Source organism: Strix uralensis, chromosome 26, assembly GCF_047716275.1.
Source record: "Strix uralensis isolate ZFMK-TIS-50842 chromosome 26, bStrUra1, whole genome shotgun sequence".
In the NCBI taxonomy this organism is placed as follows: domain Eukaryota; kingdom Metazoa; phylum Chordata; class Aves; order Strigiformes; family Strigidae; genus Strix; species Strix uralensis.
In genome coordinates this window covers 5,492,216-5,511,350 of record NC_133997.1, presented here as the reverse complement: position 1 = coordinate 5,511,350, position 19,135 = coordinate 5,492,216, and the positions used below count along the sequence as shown (strand labels likewise).

The following is a 19,135-nucleotide window of genomic DNA, read 5'->3' as shown; positions in this document are numbered from 1 at the left end:
AAGAAGGCTTGAGGGCTTCGTTTAGGAGAAATGGAAAACATAGGAGCAGTCCTGATGGAAAAGGAGAACAGCCCCTGCGTACTCCGGGCATGCTGATATCCCTGTCCTGCGGTAGCATCGCTTCCTCTTTTTCCTTTCCTTTTAACTCTGTCAAACGTAGCCTATTTGGGTTGAAATTTGGTAATGAAATTTTAATTGTCCCTCTGTGTACGTGGATATCCTGCTGTGCTCTCTACAGCCTGATGACTAATTTTGAACCGCAGTGCTCTCGTCTCGTGTGACCCATTGGAAATACCTGGCCTGGCAGCCGTCCTCGCTCTCCCAGTGCCTTTTCCATGGCTTCCTGAGCGCCGCAGAGCATGAAAAGCAGGTGCTGATGGAGCATCGATCCGAACGGGTGCTTTTGGGCCATTTGCTCTTCAGGCCTCACTTCTCCATCTGCAAAGTGGGGATAATAATGCTCCCTTATCTCACCGGGGTGTTTTGGAGATAGGGTTGTGAATGTCCGTGCGGCTGCCAGACCCCGAGAAAGCGGAGGCGACGATGTGCACAGTACCGAGAGAAGCCAGGCACCTGTGGGAAAGGGTCATCCTCGGGGCATGTGAGCTGAGGAGATGAATTAAGGCAGCAGAGACCAACCTTACCTCTACTTTTGCTGAAATTTCTGAGCGCTAAACCTTGCAGTGCTAAGGCCGCTCTGTTAAGGACCACTTAAGGCATGGGAAGGATGGTTTTGCATCATCACACGGACTCTGGATCATTGGTATTTGCTCTCCTGCTTTTTTATGGCATTTTTGGCCAAGCCTTGGGTTGATCCCCTGGGTTTGGGGCAGTTGGTGTGTTGGGTCAGGGTGGATGCTAACAAAGTGCCTTGGGTAGGGTGCAGGACCCAAAATACTCCATGGGAAGAGCGAGGATGGATGGGGGGCTCCTGGAACCTGGAGAGGAGAGCCTGAAGGAGCAGGACTATGTAAAGGAATGACTAAGGGGAGGAAGGAGTGGACTGGGGCATCTTTGAGAAGGTAGGTCTGCCTCTGCTGGAGTCTGGTGCGAAGAGATGTGTTCCCATGGGGACAGGAGGAGCGGCAGCATCTGGAGGCATAAATCACCTCACCTGCGGTTCCTTTTGAACTGCTGGGCCTTGCTGACCTTCTGCTTTATAAGCTGCCGAACAAAGGGTCTGGTCATAAGCAGCAGCCTCCAGACCACCTAATCAGAGAATAATGGAGCCATGCTCCCTGCCTGATCCATTAATTTTTCACTGGAGTCAAAGGTGAACATGGGAGGAAGGCCGCGCAGAAGTAAAGACTCTGGCTGGAGCACGAGGAGGCACCTGCAAGGGCTGGAGCTGAGTGTGCAGAGGCCTGGGGAAGGACAGGAGGAAAGGGGCTGTTTGGGGATGAGCAGTGATGGCAACGGCACCTGTAGCATTAGAGATTGTTTGCATCCAACCCTGCTCCCTGCACCAACGAGGGCAACTCTCCGCACATCCACCTCTTGCTCCCCATCGTGTCCCTCCCCTAAGCACGATGCCAGCGCAGCGCCGAAAGGTAGTTTGCAAGAGGTGATGTCCAGGAGGGCCAAGGATGCAGCCTGCATTCATCTGCTGTCTCCTTTCTCACGTCTTCATCCAGACCCCCATGGACCAAAGGCTGTATTTTTGTGTCTTGTTGGTGCAATGAGGCCTGAGGGTGTCAAAGATGACGTAGGGGAGCCTGGGAGGGGAGGAGGGATGTAAACAGATAAATAGAGGTGAAAAGGACACAGATAGACCCAGAAGATACAAATAGACTTCACTTGCAATTCAATCAAAACTCGGGGCTTTCACTCGGTTCCACATTAACGCCACGAATCTCGACGGTTTTTGAAGTAAAAGCATCGGGCACCCGTCGCAGCGTTTTCAGGAAGCGCCGCTCATCCTCCTGCAAGGGCGGGCGAGCCGCCACGCTTTCCCTGGGCACGGGCTGCGCGGCTCCTCGAATTAGATTAGTGTCAGTGTGGAAAGTGTAATCATAAACACTTACTTTGTGCTCGAGTCAGGGGAGAGGGAGCATGAGTGCGAGAGCGCGGAGATAAGAACAAATATGCAAGAGCATAGTGTGTTTTTAATGGAAGGGAGATTTATTTCTCTCTGTGTCTTTTTAAGCCTCTAGATAGATCATAAAAAAACCCAACCCAACCCACACACAACCTGTCTGCCTGAAATAGCCGAAATGCAATTTAAAGAGCATCATTTTAACTAATACTTCACTTCAGAGACACCTGCCCTATATTCATTCGAGATGCGGGCTGCATTAGAGCATCTGATTTATCTTTGAAAAGGATGTTTGTGTTTCTTTGTTCCTGCCAGGGTCCCTTTTGACGAGCAAAATGGTGCAGGGCCAGTTCGGCGTGCTCGGCCCCCTGTGTGATTCCTGTGGACAGAGAGCTGGGGGGGCACAGGGAGACCCCCCCCACGCTCTCCAGGAGTGCACTGTCAGTGCGGGGCATGGCCCCTTGCCCTCTGGCTGGTTTGGGGGAGAGGAGCTGAGGTTTTCTGCTGAGTTTAGCAGGACAGTGTGTGCTGATGGACCGGACGAGGAATATCACGTCAACTTACTGCTCGTTGGTACAGGAGACTCCAGGTTGATGGGGGAGTGCTATTTGCTGGCACATCCACTCAAGATGTGTGCCCTAAGCCAGATCTTGGCTTACGTGAGCCCTAGCTATGGATAGGATGTGGCTAGCAGGACTGTCCCCATACAGAAATGTCCCCGCCTACAGTTCCTGTGACCATAGACTCTGGGTATATCATCTTATACGCTGTTGTCTTTTTAAGAAGCCTACGAGGAAGAGAAATACTTGTCATTGTGTTGATAAAGAGAGGTGAGACCCAAAGAGAGCTGAGTGTTTTGCCCAGGACTGCTCTGACAGCGCAGGGAGCGGTGCAGGCATCAAGCCATCCTTCTCTGCAATTTATTGACCTGCAGCAAGGAGGCTTTTCTAGCACATGGAAAAAAAAAAAAAAAAAAGGAAATTCCACAAATCATTATTTTCTCCTGGGATGTGACCCGGTGGAGGAGAGGATCCAAGGTTGTCCTGCATCCCTCAGGAGATGGCAGTGCAGGAGGTGGTCCCAGACAGCCCCAAGATCCCAGGCGGCTTGTTTTTGCTGGGGGACAGAATTCGAGGACGAGGGAGTGTGGGGACAAGCGGGAGGGAAGACGGAGAGAGAAGAGCTATTGTCAAATCCCTAACTCGCCCTTTGTGATCTGAAGTTCACTTGTAATATTTTTCTCGACTCGGGTTGCTAATGCGTTTTGTTCTCCAGAGTGTGCGTGGCCCGACTTCCCGCGCAGCCTTTAATTAGTTTCTGGATGATGACATCTCCGCTGAGAATCGTCTCGTCGTGTCCCTCCGATCTCGGGGGGAGATAAAGGAATCTAATAAAGACATTCAGTATTTCTAGGTGATGGGTTTGACAAGCTTTAGTATTAACAAGACGTCGTGTTCAAACTTTCTCAGGCGCCCTCAGCACGCTGCGGCTTGTCCCCACGCGGGGACTTTTCCCAGGGGGTCTGACGGAGCCTCCGCCAGCACCTGGAGTAACGAGAGGGACAGAGCTGGGGACCCTGCATCCCCAAGCAGGGTGAGATGGAGTCGCTGTCAGTTTGATAGTCACCGTGGAGGTAGTTGTGCGAGAGGCTGTCATGCCTTGAGGAGAGGTGTCAATAATGCTGGAAAGATGATGCAGGTATCTTAAGGTTTTGAGATCCTTCAATTTTCTGCTTTTTATGAAGCGTTGCTTGGCTTGCAGGGGGGAATCCCAGGAGGCTCGGGGTGCAAAAACTGGAAACTAGATCCTTGCTCCGTGCAGTGTGTGTGGAGCTGAAAATGAGATCTGTCTAGACAGGGAGCTGAACCATCGAACAGTCCTTGTTCATCTGCATTTCTTCACAGTTAGCAATGCAATGGGGTTCTTTGGGGTTTGGGGTGTTGTGCTTTTTTTTTGAGAGGAGTCTGAAGTAGTTTATAAAGGAGATCAGCATCATTAGACTCCTTTTAGAGAAGGCAACAAAGTCCAGAGCAGTGTCATGTCTTCCTTCGGGCATCATAATGTGAAAGCAGAACTTGGGTCTCCCAAACCCGAGTGATGGATTCTGCCTGCTCTATAAAGCAGCTTATTAATACTCATGCTAAGCAAACTGTTGCTTGATTTCCCAAAGGTGTGGGGCTTGTTGTCAGGTATTTCTTCCTTTTTGTGGTAGGAAAAAAGATGTAGAACCCTTATGAGCCTTGAAAGCAGGGGAGCAAATCTAACCAGGCAGCACCCCAGCTCCTTAGGGTAGCGGCAGTCTGGATCCAGATTGGTGACCCAGACCTGTCCAAAAGTCAGGAGAAAATCCTTGTTGCTGGAGACCCAACTCTCTCCTTTCATGCCATGTTTATTCTGGCGTATCCCTGGTTGACTGCGGTAGGAGTATTGCTGATTTATGCTGTCATAAGTGGAATCAGATTGGGCTCCCTTTTGGCACTTAGCTATAAAGTTTGTCTGCAGAAACCCTGCTGCTTATGCGGTGAATTATACCCGTATTCACAAATACTTTACTAATGAATGATTGGAAACGTCTTGTTTCCCCCCTCCTCCTCTGAATTATTATGATGCTGTGCCGTATAACCTGCTGCAGAGACGGGCGTAAAAAATTTTGTGTCCTCCAAGCTCGGGAGAGCTTTGCTGCAACAAGAGCCGTTATCTGCTTGGGAAATCATTTAGACACATCTCGGTGCTGTATGACACATCTCATTAGGCCTTGCTTTAAAACAAGCAATTGCCATTAGTTATTTATTAATTGCTTATTAAGGCCATAACGTGTATGCTCTTCATTTCCAGGCTGCTTTCTTTGGTTGCCGCCAGGTTTGTGCAGAGGGGGCTCGGGCAAAGCCGAGCCGAACCCCGCACGCTGGTAGGGAAGGGAGTGATGGTGCAAACCCAGGGCAGAGGCAGCCCTGGGGGGCAAGATGGGCCCCTGGGATTGTAAAGGGGTTTGTAGACAAGGAGTGTAGCTGCAAACAGGCTCTAAAGCTGCGTTTGCCTGTCCTCATACCCCGTGGACTTCCTCAATGTAGCTCCTGAGCTGTGTTGATAGGATGGAAGGAAGAAGCCCTCTCTGCTTTCTCTTAATTATGGTTGTGTTAGAGTGGCACAAAGTGATTTAAAAGCCCATTATAATACACCTGTAATTGAAGGTGCAGGTCTCTCAATTTGCTTTCTGCCTTCCTTAAAAAGGCAGAAGGGTTTTGAACACAAAAGAGGGAGAAGGCAGCTGGAGCGCCGTGCCTTCTCCCGACCCGGGAGCTGCTGCCAGAGGAGAGGAAGCTGTCTGGTTACAACCTGGAGGGGTTGGATGGGGAGCCTGATGCTGGGGTCCCTGCCTTGCACCCCGGTCCCTGGTGGCTTTGGCAGACCCCTCCATTGCTGGCCCGGGAGTGTGGGCTCAGTCTGGCTCGTAGCATCACCGCAAAGAGGGCTGGGGCGCCCGGGGCTCCCCCTCAGTGAGTCCCAGAGGCAGGACCCATGGTAGCAGTGCTCTGTAAAACACGGGGAAGTTTGTTGGGTGACAGCAGTAAGAGACTGTTATTAAAAGCAGGAGCAGCCACAGCCTGATGTTCAGGAAGCTGCCAGTTCACATCACAGATCGCCTGCAAGTCTGAATCTCCCTCTTTTTCTTTCTTCGAGACACTTTTATAGTTGTTCTTTGTTGTTTCCTTTGATCTGGAGCAGATGTTGCTCGTGCTGGAAGATGGAGGTTTGCATGTTTTATGAGGGGGAAGCAAGGCGCTGCCAGGCTTACCGGGAGAACCCGCTCACTCGCAGGCTGCTGCTGGGGGCTGTGAGTCCTGCACAGCACCAGGAACTTTGCTGGGACAAGCACATACCCCTCATGAGAAGGGGTTTGTAGGTCTGGAAAGTTCACATGTGTATTTCTGTGTTACTTGCTTGGCTCCCAAAACTGGGTAGAAAGGAGGTGGTTAAGGCAAAAAAAAACTCCTTGAAGGCACCCAACTTGGTGAGAGGTTCATCTGAAGTCTCCTTCCCTGTCTCTGCTGGAGATGTTGCTCCAGATTCACGCTCCCCTCATACTCAGGGGTCTCTTGCCTGCTGTGTGTCTGAAATTTGGGGTGCCCGGGGAGCTCAGCCATGCCGATGGGTGTGTCAGGAGACAGCAGCGGGGACACGGTGTTGGGGAGAGGGAAGCCCAGGCAAGCAGCGTGGTCATTGCACGCAAGGAAGATGGGTGGGGAATTAATGATGATAGGAGATGGCAGGGCCAAGGGGTACATGCATGGGCTTACGTGAGCTTTTGCACCTGCGCTGGCTCTGGGACGGGTGTTTGGAGGTGAAAACATAACAGGGATATAGTCAGTGCCAGTGGCAGGAGGGTGTCTGTGTGCCAGGGAATAGATCTGTGTAGGCAAGCGCATATGCTTGGATCCGTAAAGACATATATCACCTGACTGAACACCCTCAAACGTGTAACGCACCATATGGTTTAGTTAAATATTTAAGCAAGCTGCTTTCTGTCCCGGGGACTCCGTGTGTGCGAGCGGGTGCCAAGTCTGGGCAAACTGGGGGCATGCCTTGGGCACCTGGTGGGGGTGCAGCGGCTGAGAGCAGCCCAGAGACCTTTCTCATCATTGTGGCAAGGATAGGGGGGGGAAAAAAAAGAAGTAGTCAGATCGATAAAACACCAGCCTGCCTCTGGGGAAATCTGTGCTGTGTCACTGGAGCAGCTTGGCCAGCACTGCCATGTTTAATCACTTCTGAGCTAGAGAGATGCTGAACACAAAAGGACTGCCCGCAAGGAGAGGGTTCCCGCCTGGGAAGTCTGCATTTATTTAGCTTTATTTATTTATTCATTCCCATAGGGGCACAGCTCCATCTGCATCCTGCATTCAGCATAAGAAATTTCTCCTCTGCCCCATTGCCGCAGAAATGCCAGCTGATGGTGAAAGCGTTTTAATGCAGAGGGAACAGGAACACTGGTGATCGTTAAATAATATTAAATATATACTTGTGATCACTTATTTATTAAGATTTCCCTCTCTAGTGTGGTAAAAACCTTACAACATACCTGTTCAGTCTCCAGAAAGCCATTTTAAATAGTTCGTGCGGTTAATTATTCAAACGTTTAATTAGCATACAATAACTGTCGTGTTAAATCCTACCGCTGCACATTTAATTTAAGGGTTAGCTAACGAATTCACTGACATTGTCGCTCTGCTTTACTTCCCAGCCATTCCTGCCTCATCTTGGCCCGGGTAGGCCGCAGTAAATTGCCTCTTCCCCAGGGTGTCCCGAGCTTTCCAGGCCACGGTGGGCTTTTTCCCTGGTGCTCAAGCATCTCAAGCTCCTTTTGCACTTGTCGAAGAGAGTTGCAGAGTCTCCCGTTGCCTGGCCAAGCAACAATGCAATCATCTCTTCTCCTCTGCCTGGTCTGAGCAAAATTTAAATCTTCTGCTGTATTGCTGAGGAGGAGGATGTAACATTCATGTTTCAGGAAATCCAAGTTTAATTTGTTTTAATTACATTTTAGAATCTGATCTGTTGATTTGATTACAGATTTTGGTCTATCACCTGGGCGGGTGCAAATCCATGTGTGCGGTACCAGTCGCGGTGAAAAGTCTGACTTGATTATATATGTATATATATTTTTTTAATGTCTCTTTGAGCTCTGCAAAACAAGCTGAATTGGGTTGATGTGGATGCAGTAGTTAAAAACATGAGAAAGGTTCCTCTGTGATGTAGCGAGCATCGCGTTGAAGGTGATAGATATTGCTCTAGTTTTGTCAGGACTTACAGCTGGAAGCTATTGCTTCTTCCTGGGTGATGACGGGCAATTCACTGCGCCTCCGCTTGTCTCTTTCCACCTCTCTGAAATGGCAATGGTAATACCTCCTTGGCCTATTTTTGTTGTCCAGACCTTAAGCTCGGTCCTTTTAAAGCACACGGTCCCAGCCTCATCAGCAACACGGCGGGGCAATCATAGCTCCGTTGTAATTAATTGCCTGTCCTTAATGGACTACCTGGCTATTGGCAGAGCATCTCCCAGCTCCGTCTGGGCGGGTGGTCCCAGGAGGCCTGTGCTGTCCCCTTACGCTGGGCTTAATGACACTGATGCATATTAATATTTCTTTTGGTGTCGTCTTCCTGCCCTCCACTGTCCTGCCCCACAGCCCCCCACTGTTCTGGGAGCGTCTGATCCATAGTTGTCCTCCGATGCATGATTAGCAGATTAGCCGTTGTGCCCGGAGCAGCAAAAAAATGAACTCCCAGAAGCCCTTCAAAACAGAGAATAATTCATTACCCACCTTGATTTCCACTTAAAATGTACTTTAACTACACTTCCAACTACAAACCCTAAATCACCCTCATGTTCACAAAAAATCCATCATTTTTTATTTTATTGCACGGCACTGGCATGACATAATCCCTTCCAGAGCGTCTTGGAGTGCTTTACGGATCAATAAATTACTTACCTGCACAGCAGAGGCAATGCGTGCAAGGCCATTGCAGTCATTCCGGCTCGGCGCAGCCCCGGGAAGGTGGGGAGAGGCAGGGAAGGGGTGCTCAGGAGTGGGGTCCAAGTCAGGAATTGGGGTGTTGTGACGGTCTGGGCTGCAGCTTCAAGTGAACCGATGAATGAGGCTCGCCCAGGGAGGGTGGAAGGAGCAGGATGCTTTGCAAGTGATTTGTGACTCTTCTGCAAAGCGCCGCAGCGGGGTGCCAATCCGCTGCTAGGCTCCGGAGAATGGCCTGAAAAAAAAATAAACTGAGGAAGGTGATGGTCTTTATTATGTTCTGCAGGTGCAGGCTGATAACAGCAGCCGATCATTTTTCTTGTACAGCCCTGCCGTAGAGCTTGTAGAAACCCTAGCCCTCCCTGGCAGCTGCATCGCGGCCTCCACTCAGTGGCAGCAGGGGCTGAGCGCTCCCTGCTTGCTCCTCACCCCTTCCCCTTCTCAGCCCCCCTTCTCATCACCTCCCATCCTCTACGTGTGTCCCCTCTTTGGGTCTGGGCACCTTGTATCTGCTCCTGAGTGTTCATGACGGCAGTGCCAATGCAGCGGGGACAGCTTCATCCCGATTGAATTTCCATTCTCATGGTGGTAGACCTTAGAGACTCTTCAGTAGACTTGTCATCTTCATGCCCAGCTCCTCTTCTTGGTGCTTTTCTAGTTGCAAGGGCGTAACAGAGAGCCTGCACGGCTGCAGGAAGAGCTGCAAGCTATGTGCATGCTTCGGGCGCTCTTGTTGCGCCAGGAGCGACTGCTACCTTTGGGGGAATTTGAAGGGGGTGGGTGGTGTTTTCTTGGTAGGACACAGAGCTGCTAGGAAGGGTTCATCATGGCTGGGAGGACAGGTTGGGTACTGGAAGTGGGGTGGGGAAGAAGCACCGTCTCACATGCTGTGGAGGTGCTGAGGAGGAGCTGTCTCGAGCCTCCCTATAATGAGTGAATCCCCTCTGGCTACAATTTCTTCCCACTTCAACCCTGTCTTCTCTGCCCCCACCTTTCCCCTGCATGTTCTCATCAAGTCAGATGACACTGATGGGCTACTGCATAGCTCATCAGGGTGGAGGGAGGAAGGAAATTCAGCCTCCTTCACCCACATTTTGAGATTTGAGTTGGAGCAGAACCGGTGGCATTTTCATTTCCCTCTTTGTGTCGTTGCAGTGTCTCCGAAAATCACTGAGATATCTTCTGACATCTCCATCAATGAGGGCGGCAACGTCAGCCTCACCTGCATAGCCACGGGCAGGCCAGATCCAACAATCACCTGGAGACACATCTCGCCCAAAGGTAAGAGCCAAATGTTACCAGAAATATTCTTTGAAATTCTTTGAAAACAACACAGTGCCGTTTGCGAGCGGCTGGGGGGGTGTCATTGACTGGTTCATGTGGCACTTCAGTTGCAAAGAGAAGGTGATTGTGCCCCAAAAAGACGTGACTTAATGCAGGAGTTGATGACTCTGGTGGAGAAACATCCATCTTGGTGGTCTGGGAGAGGAACTTACGGTTTTGCTTGTGTGGAGAACTGACAGGAGGTGCCAGGTTGGGTTGTTGTGCTTCAATGTGCTTGTCCGACCCTATTTTGAAAAGTTTTCAGGGAATTCTTGCACGTTGCTTCAAAGGAGGACTGTAAATAGCGCAAATGAGCAGGAAAACACACAAAGCATTAATTGGTGGCCTTGTTAATTGGTAAGCAAAACCTGAGCAGAACTGTGTGGGTGTGACTGCTGGGAAGCAAATTCCCATACGTGCCTGTTCGGGAGCATGTTATTTTAAAATCGTTTCCCAGTTGCTTTTTGGCATTTGCTTTGCATTTTGCTGCCCTGTTATTCCCAGGTGGCTGCGAGGTTCTCATCAGTGAGCTGGGGGTGAGATCTGGGGGTTCGGGGGGGGGATGAGCTATCTGGCCAAGGGGCAGTGCCTGGCTCTGATCCTCTGATCCCATCTAAGTGCTTCAGTTCAACCTCAATCATTTTTCCCCCGAGGTTTTACCAACGTGGGCTGTTGTCCCAGACAACTGCCTCAAGTTGTCCTCGGGGATGCCCCGGCCAGCCTGTCCGGCAGCCGAAGGAGACGACGCAGCGGCGGCAGTGATGGATGGCGCCACGTCTGCTCTCTCTGTTCAGCTGCCTGACGATGGCTGCGGTGTCTCGGTGCAGCTCCATTGATTTTTTGCTATTTGTCTGCACTGTAGCAAACTGCTGGGCCAGATCCATCACTCTCCATAGCCCAGGCAGAGACCAAGCTGAGTTGGCAGCATCTCAGCCCCTTCCCTTGACAGGACCCTCTGTAAAAACCATTCCCTCCCAGTTCCACGTGTTGGCTTATCCTCCTTAGGTGGTCGTGCCTCCGAGACGGTGGCCTTTGGCCGGGGTCTGTGCGTGGATGAATGATGAAATGCAGGGCGCAGATCTGTGTGCTCCTCTCCAGCCCCGAGCGTCTATCCGTGGCATCAAAGTTGCTGTCACTGTATCTGTCACCATCAGGTGACATTTGTGGTTGTGGCAGTCCACGTGCTCCCACCTTGAAGCCTTTAATTCTTTCTCCTCTCCCCTTGTCTACCTTGACCATATGTTTTTGTCTCTCTCGACCTCCTCAACCGCCTGTTTTCCACGTGCATCTTGTTTTCCCCGCAGCCCCACTCTCCTCCTCGCATTCCCTCCTGCTTCCCCAGGACCCTCCTCTCCCACTCCCGTGCCCCTCGCTGCCTTCTCCCGCGTGCCATCCATCCTCCCCTAACCAGGCTCCCGGCTTACGATGCCTCTGTCTTTTGCGAGAGCTATTTTCTGTGTTTGCTGCCATCCAGCAGGTTTCTTTCCCCAGGGAATCTTTACCTGCGCTTGAACCAGATGTTTCCATTTTACTTAGGACTTAGCTGCTATGGAAACTGAGGATGCACCAGGAGAGGAAGAGTGAGCTAATCAGAAATTACCTGTGGCGCTGTGTAATTTGCAGCAGCAGCTCTTACCTGATTTTGGCCATGATTAGGCATTCTGCTTTCAAAACTCAAAGGGAACAAATGATCACAGAGATTTACTTGAGTCTGGCCTCCTGCTGATGGAGGGTGCTGAGCCCAGAGGTGGCCTGAGACAAGTTTGGTGGCTGCCGGTCTCCATAGGCAGCTCGTCCATTTCTCTCTCTGGGTCTGCCAAGCCACCAAGGGGGACTTTTACTCCTCCATTTTGCAGTCAGTGCACAAAGGAGAGATGAGGATTGGAAGCACGGGAACTGAAATAAGAGCCAGGGCAGGCGCACAGAGGTTGTAGAGCAGATGCCGAGAGGGTAACCCTCTCCCTGGTAGGATATACTCTAATTCGGAGAGCCAGGAGCAAGCAGGGACCCCAATCTAGCTGCCAGCCCCTCTCTCAGTTGGAGGTCTGCCTCGCTGCTCATCCCCGGGGAAGACTCGAGCGAGCTGCCTCCTGTTCCTTCTCGCCGTCTTTCTCCGTCTCGCTTGGAGTGGTGGAGAGAAGGGACCAGGGAGAATTGGTTAAGGGAAAGCTGGTGCATAATTTAAGGGTTTGCATAGCGGATGGGTAAGCGGCTCTCACCGATGTCGCTGGGGAGAGGCTTTGATAGTGCTGTCTGTGCCAGGCACGGACGGACCGGTAGCTGAAGGAGCCGGTCCCCATGCTTATGCTGGCGAGTGCTCCTCTGTGCAAAGGCACTTCACGGGCTTTATTATTTTCTTGGCAGCTGTAAGTCTACTGCGCGGCTCTCGGTGAGAAACGGAGCAAATAAGAGTGTTTGCTCACCGGGGGAGCACACGGTCAGGTCCTTCAGAGGGTTTACAAAGAGCAGCCCAGCTCCCCGGTGACTGATCTCACTTGAGACCCTTTTCCAGCCTCTCCCAACTCCCTTGACCTCTTGTCTGTTTTCTTCGCCTGCGCATTGCTCTGGTCCAGTGCAGAATGTGTTTAGCAGCTTGGTCTGGTAAGCTCCCTTGAATTTTCATGTCTGCAGTTGTTGCCATGTTATGGAAGCTGTTAAGCCTGTTTTTGAGGCTCTGTTTGGTTTGGGGGCTGGAAGAGTTCTCCGCAGCCGAGAGGAGGAGAGTATTTTTGCTGTATAACTCAAGACCTGAGCAAGGGAGTTAGTGAATCGCACAAGTACTGGCCTTGTTGGTGCCTCCATCACGGCTCAGAGCCTTTCACGGTGGCTGGCCCTACCTGTGCCCATCCTCGTCCTCCTGCCATAAGCAAAAGCTGGATGATGGTTCTGGAGAAGGGTTTTGTGAACCTGTGGCCAGTCCACGCAAGATGTGCTACAGCCTATCTTCTGTCCCTCTGCCTCACCCCTCTCTGTGCTTTTTTATTTCTTCTCCTGGTCATGCTGTACTAGCCCATGGCACCTCCTGTTAGTGCAGCTGAACAGTTTGAGGAAGGGAAGGAAGCTGAACAAGAAGGGGAGCTGGTGTAGTCACAGCTGCTTCTGCCTTGGTGGAGGAGGCTTAACTGCTTTGGGGCTCTGCCCTGGGATCGGATGCTCCAGCTAGCAGCGCGACTGCCACCAGAGCTGCCAGGCACCGGGGCTTCAAAACGCAGCTCACCAAAACCACGCTGGGAAGCCAAGTTCCAGCACACAATGGGGTGGCTCCATCCCCCCTTGGCACCCTTGCGGGACCAAGACCATGAGGATGGCACTCAAGAGAGGCATCCTCAGCAGGGCAGAGGGGAGGGCAAAGAGGGAGAGGAGGATGTAGATAACCATGGTCTGGGTATAACATCCAGCACGAAGGCAGCAGCATCTTTCCAGAGGAGATGGAGGTTGTGCAGGGAACTTGGACACTAGGGTCTGAAAGGTGGTGATGTGTGTGCCCATGCACATTTGTGTTTGCACCCATAGGTGCCAAGCATCTCTTTGTTTCCAAGGCTTTGGGGATATTACAGTCCCCAGCCTCGCAGTGCTGATGCTATCTGCAGAGAGGTCTTCTAGTTAATAGTCTGGTTTTGGTCACTCAGGTGTTTCCATAGTTACTGGGCTTTTTATTTATTTTTTGGGGTAACTTTGATGTTGTCATGGTGATGGCCATGTTGTCAGGCCGGTTTTCATCTCTCGGTGGATGAAGGCTGGGATTTCTCAGCTAGGAAGAAGTGCGGCGTCCCGAGCTGCTGGGCACAGGGTGATGCCCAAGCGTGCAGAGCTGCTCGCTAGCAGAGCGAGCGGCACCATGTGCAGCTAACCGGGGGATACTTATCCACGTTGCAGACATGAGACTCGTCATGCCTCCTGTTAAGCTTGGGAAAAATGCTGAGGAATTGAAGTGAGGGCTCTCCCAGGAGGCACAAGGACTCGGCAGCCCCTGTCCCAGGAGGAGCACGCGTGGCTTAGCAGTAATAACGAGGGCTCTGTGGTCAGACAGCAGGTGTGGTTATCCTGCCGTGACAGGGCCAGGGGCACAAGGAAAGGGTGTAAAAACTAGGTGTGTGCACGTGGATACCTTTGCTGGCACATCTGCCTGGCCAGCACTGGTCTGCCACACGCAGACGTCCTGAGCCAGAGCCTGCATCCAAGTCGTCATCCTTAACGACCCTTGATGGACTTTTCTGCCATGGTTTTGTCTAATTGCTTTTTGAATATTGCTGTAGATGATGGATTCTGGTGTAAGGCTTAAGACAGTGGCTGCCAGGGTAGGAAACATTATGGTTTGGCTTGATGGTATATTTACTCATAAGAGGCCTGATTGAGAGGTCTTTATAGTGGGAATCCCTCATTAATCTCAGGATTAGGCTGGGTGCTGAAAGCTACATCCCATGTGGAGCCGGAGTCCTGAGCTGAGTCTGAGCTGTGATTTGTGGGGTAGGTGCTGTCTCGGTGTTTTGCAAGGCAGAGGCATGAGACGGGGAGATGCTCAGAGGGTCCCGACGTTGCCACATCCCGGATATCCTCAGCGATCGGTCCGTTTAACCCCCGTGGCCCTCTGCGTCCTCCCTGGAAGAGGTATAATAGCAGTCCCTTGTCTCGCAGGACTGATGGGAGGATAACTACATTCAAGACGTGAGGCGCTCAGACGCGGCAGTAATCACAGCTCGTATATGCACTTAAGATAGATGAGACACTGTGGCCTAATGTGGCAGAGGTCTCATGAGATCATCTGTCTATACATCAGCAGCAAACCAGTGAAGGGACTCTGGGAGAGTCTGGTATATTTGGATATATTGATTCTCTCTGGCTCTTGGCGGGGCTTAAAACAAGAGGAGAAGCAACTGCAAAAAAAAATCCAGCTTGAAGAGTTGCTTGTCCCTGGGAAGGGGACACGTCCTTCCTTCTCAGAGGTTTGTCCATTAAGCATCTCGCTTGTTGTCTTCATCATTCCAGGATCCTCTGTGGACGGGGGGTATATGTAGGTCAGACATTAGATTTGAAGCCTGTCGGGGAGGCACAGAGAGAAGGAGGATCCACTTGGGTGGGAAAATCTCTGCCTGCTTCTGTGCTGCCCTGTCCCTCGTGGTGATCAGCTCAGTGTCCTGTGAGATAGCTCACTTAAACCCTGCCTCGTTATCTAATTAACTTAAAACCAGAGAGCTGTGCTCTCTGCTCGTCCTTCTAACAAGGAAATCTCTCCCAGAGAGCGTGGATGGTTTGTGTAAGGCTGCTTCTGTGTCCATCCTGGGTCTTGTGTTTCTGCACTGTCTCTTGCCTCCTTTTGAGGTGGTGTGTGAACCAACAGAAGTGGTGTCTCAAAGAAGGGACGTGAGTCCTTCTACGGTGGCTGTATGATGGAGCACAGAACCAGCCCTGAGCTGCAGCCTTGGGTTGGCTTGGCCACCATGCCGTAGGTGATGTCCCACCTCACCTTGTTGCATGCGTCCCCCCGATCTCGTGGTGGACGGGTGTCTCACAGAGGCTCATCCAACTCATTCAGTGGCTGAGCACCTCGTCCTCCTTCCAAGAGGCAGTTGCAGGCCTGGGCTCCAGATAAATTAACTGAAGCATTTCAACCGGCTCCAATCCTGTCGGCAGCTCAACCGTCCCCTTGTTTACTGTTGAAATAATTACTGCTTTGCCATAATATTAGCTCTGAGCCGTGACTCCATTACCATTATCGCCGGAATATTACCCATTTATTATCTCCCAGCAACCCTGGAAGATGAACACTAGGCTTCAGAGACCAATTGTTTTACAACAGACAGGATCTTGGTGTGCATTGTTTAATGAGGTAAACTACATTATAGCCGGCATTAATTTGGCTGCGGTGCACTCCACTAAATCATTGTTAACCTGTAAATCTGCCACCGGTTTTGATGCCCGCTTAATCAGCGCACGCCGGACAGGTCGGCCAGGAAAAGGGTCACTGGTGGCCTGGCTCCATTTGCATCATGTGGGGTGCAAATAAATAGGTTGGAGAAGCAGAACTTTGAGATGGATGCTGGTTTTGTGCATGGTCGTGTGAAGGAGAAGCTGGCAGCTGGCATTGCCAGGGGTTGCTTGGAAAGCCTGTGGACATGTGCCTTGACCAGCTAGGAGCAGGGTGAATATTTAGCCCCTTGAGTGCCAACAGCTTTCCCATCGGCTCCCATGGGAGCAGGATCTGGCTCAAAAGGATCCAGGATCTGTTGGCGTTGCTTCGTGGGCTCCAGGGTCTGCTTTCCTCAAGGAATGACTTCAACACGGTTAGTGTCCATGTGCTAAGCGCTTGGCTGTGGGTAGCTCCTTTTAGCATTTCCTTTCCACCGATGTGCCCTGGTTCTTCCTGCTTTTTCTAAGCAATGGGAGATTATGTACTTGTACATGTATATATATAAAAGTAATATTTTTGATTCCCCACATGGTGGAAATGAACTCTCTGAGCTGATTTGTTTGCATACTTGGCATAGGCTGCCTTTAAAATATGCATCTCGGTACAAAAATAACAAGACCCCTACCAGCTACAAATGAGGCAATGTCTTTCCCTTAAGAAAAGGGAAAAAAAAGAAAAAAAACCTCTCGGCTTCAGCATATTCCCTAAACATAGCTTTGCAATGTCACGCTTTCCCTCCTTGCCAGAGGCAGAGCGTGCTCAACTCTTTATGGCAGCCTGGGGAGGTGGGTGGGCCAGTCGCTCTCATCTTCTACCCTTGGGGGGCAGAAGCAGGCAGCTCTGCCTGCGCCCCCAAGTTTTACCCTTCAGCCCATCCCGTCAGTCTCCAGCTACCTTGCCCGCAAAGGCAAGACCCGCTGCAGTGTTGCAAAAGGCCCCAATCTGTGCCGCTGCCGTGCCCGGTGCGAGGCAGCTGGCGCCCCCGTACAAAGCCATATTAATAAAAATATCAGAGATTTCTTTTTCTCGCTCCTGAGCCGACCCATTTGCATGACAATCTTGTCAGCCCTGCATGCTCGAAGCGGCGGGACCGGCTTAGGGCAGCGGGGAAGTTTCTATTCACTCCCATTGCTCGGGATAACGCCCTCGCCACCCCCCACCCGAGCATCCCACGCTTGGGTTTTGTGCAGAGACGGCGATTTTCACGCCACCGGCAGCATTGCCCATGCCAGCATCCTTTCTCCATCCCCAGCAGCACCTCGGCTAACTGCAGGAAGAAGGGTTAGTTATTTCTTTGGCGTGGTGGGACGAGGCGGACAAAACCCAACACGCTGCCGGTGTCAGCTTGCTGGATTTTCTGTCTCTTCTTCAGCGCTGAGCACGGCTCCCTCCTTCCCTGGTAAATGCGTGGCTTTGTGTCGGTGGCTCGCTCCCTGCCTGGGACTCGCCTCTCATTCAGCTGGTGTGGGGAAGAGCAAGGGACAGGAGTGTGTGAGATTCGAGAGATCTCCACACAAATTAAAACCTTTTATCAGCCCCTAATAGCTGTGCAAACTAATTATGTTTGGGGCCAAACTTTGCCAGCGACTCCCCCGAGGTATTATTATAAAAATCTGAGCTGTGGAAACGCGTCCCCATTCTGTCAACACCGGGTCGCTTCAGCTATAGAAAACTCAGCTCCGGCTCATTTTAGCTCCCGTGATGTGCTTTGCATAAGCCGCCGCAGTTGTTTTTTGGGAGGAGAGAGCCCGTCTGGGCTGCCACACATGTGGCCCAGGTCTGCTGAGCCAAGGGCAGGGCTGGCTGTGGGCGAGTAGCACCGAAATATTTGTTTGTCCAAGCTCTGCTAGCCTGGCTCAGTGTGCTGCTGCTCTCCCACAGCCATCAGCATGGCCTCAGGGCTGCGGGTGCACAAGTGGATGTACCTCCATCCCCAGAGGGATGGGACGTCATGATGAGGAGTGGGAAGGATGCCCAGAGAGGTGCTGGAGATGCTCAAACCCCAGCAGACGGGTGAGGGGAATGAGCAGCCCAGGGAGAAAGCGCAGCTCTGCTGCGAGGCTGCACGTGGGTGGTTTTCTGGTGGTGTTGGAGCTGATTTCCCCAAAAATTTGTGCCTTTCTTTTTCCCAGCATCACCATTTTCTCCCTTTCTTCCCTTGTAACATCTGCTCCACTCGCTGAGCTTGCACAGGGCAGAGCACTGAGGCCAAAGACATCCGTTGCGTTCCCTGGCCCGCTCTGTCCATTGGTGGAGACAGCACGTGGAAATACTTTGAGCCAAACTCCTGCCCTTGGGGTGTTTACCCCAGTGGGAAGGAGGTTTTTGCCCCCGCCACCATTCCTCGGCTGTCCTTGCTCTCCTCCTCAGCACAGATTGCCAGCTAATGGGGTGGAGCTAGCGCAAGCGCTCTCTATTAATGGAGCAGAATATAAACAGAATAAAGCCTTCATTTCCCGGGCTGTGATTTCATTATTAATATACTTTACAGTTCACAGGTTGTTCATTTGCTTCCATGTTTTCTCAGCTGGTGTAATCTGCAGCGCAGAGTGAGAAGAGTCATAAAATTTCCATTTCCAGTTGAATGTGCGTCCAATTCGCCGTGAAATGTTTCTCTCTGTCGTGAATATTAAGTGCCCGAGGAGTTGGTATCCGCAGGATTAGGCAGGGCAGGTTGCCAGCCCCTCTCCGCATCCCAGGGGTGCGGGAGAGACGTGGGTGCAGAGAAGGAAAGGTGACAAGGCGAGGTCTAGGGACGGAGGGAAGGACCACATGGCAGAGAGAGGAAGAGGCAAAAGGGGAGGAGAGAGGGAAACTGTGCAAAATATTCTGGAGCGAAAGGGAGAAAAGTTGGAGTGTGGCAAAGAGACTGGCTGTAAGGAGGGACGTGGTGGGTGAAGGATGCTCCAACGGAACAGACCTGTGCTCCACCTCCTTGTTTCCCTGTCCCATGGCCTTGATACTTGGCAGGAAAGATGTTGTACTAGTGTCTGCTCAGGCTTGTAAATCAGTTGTTGGTGTCTGTGCTTGGCCAGTGCCGCAGGCTTCGGGGCTGTGCCCTTCCCCTAGCTTGAACATGGGTAGAAAAGAGAGTTTTCTTGTCTCTGGTGAGGCGGAGAAATGCTGCTGCGCTGGTGTGGGCAAGGAGCTGAAACGTGCTGGCAAGCTGGAGCTGCTCAGCTGCCCCAGACCAAGCTAAAGAACAGCAGTGAATAGCCCTGGTGTTGCAGGCACCGTTGCACATGCAGAAAAAGGGCTTGTCACGTGAATTGGGGGGAAAAAAAATAATCATGGTCTGCTCGTGGTTACATGGCCGGCAGGAGAAGTGGGGAGATTTGTTGTGTA

At 51.5% G+C, this 19,135-nt stretch overlaps 1 protein-coding gene across 6 annotated transcripts in view; it reads left to right on the top strand.

Moving 5' to 3' along the window:
* LOC141954839 (protein CEPU-1) overlaps window positions 1-19,135 on the top strand; it is a 355,475-nt gene that overhangs the window by 313,667 nt on the left and 22,673 nt on the right. For all 6 annotated transcript variants that reach the window (XM_074894804.1, XM_074894806.1, XM_074894809.1 and 3 more), the window contains one exon: window positions 9,715-9,840. In XM_074894804.1, coding sequence (XP_074750905.1) covers window positions 9,715-9,840 — 126 coding nt within the window. The remainder of the gene's footprint in view (window positions 1-9,714; window positions 9,841-19,135) is intronic.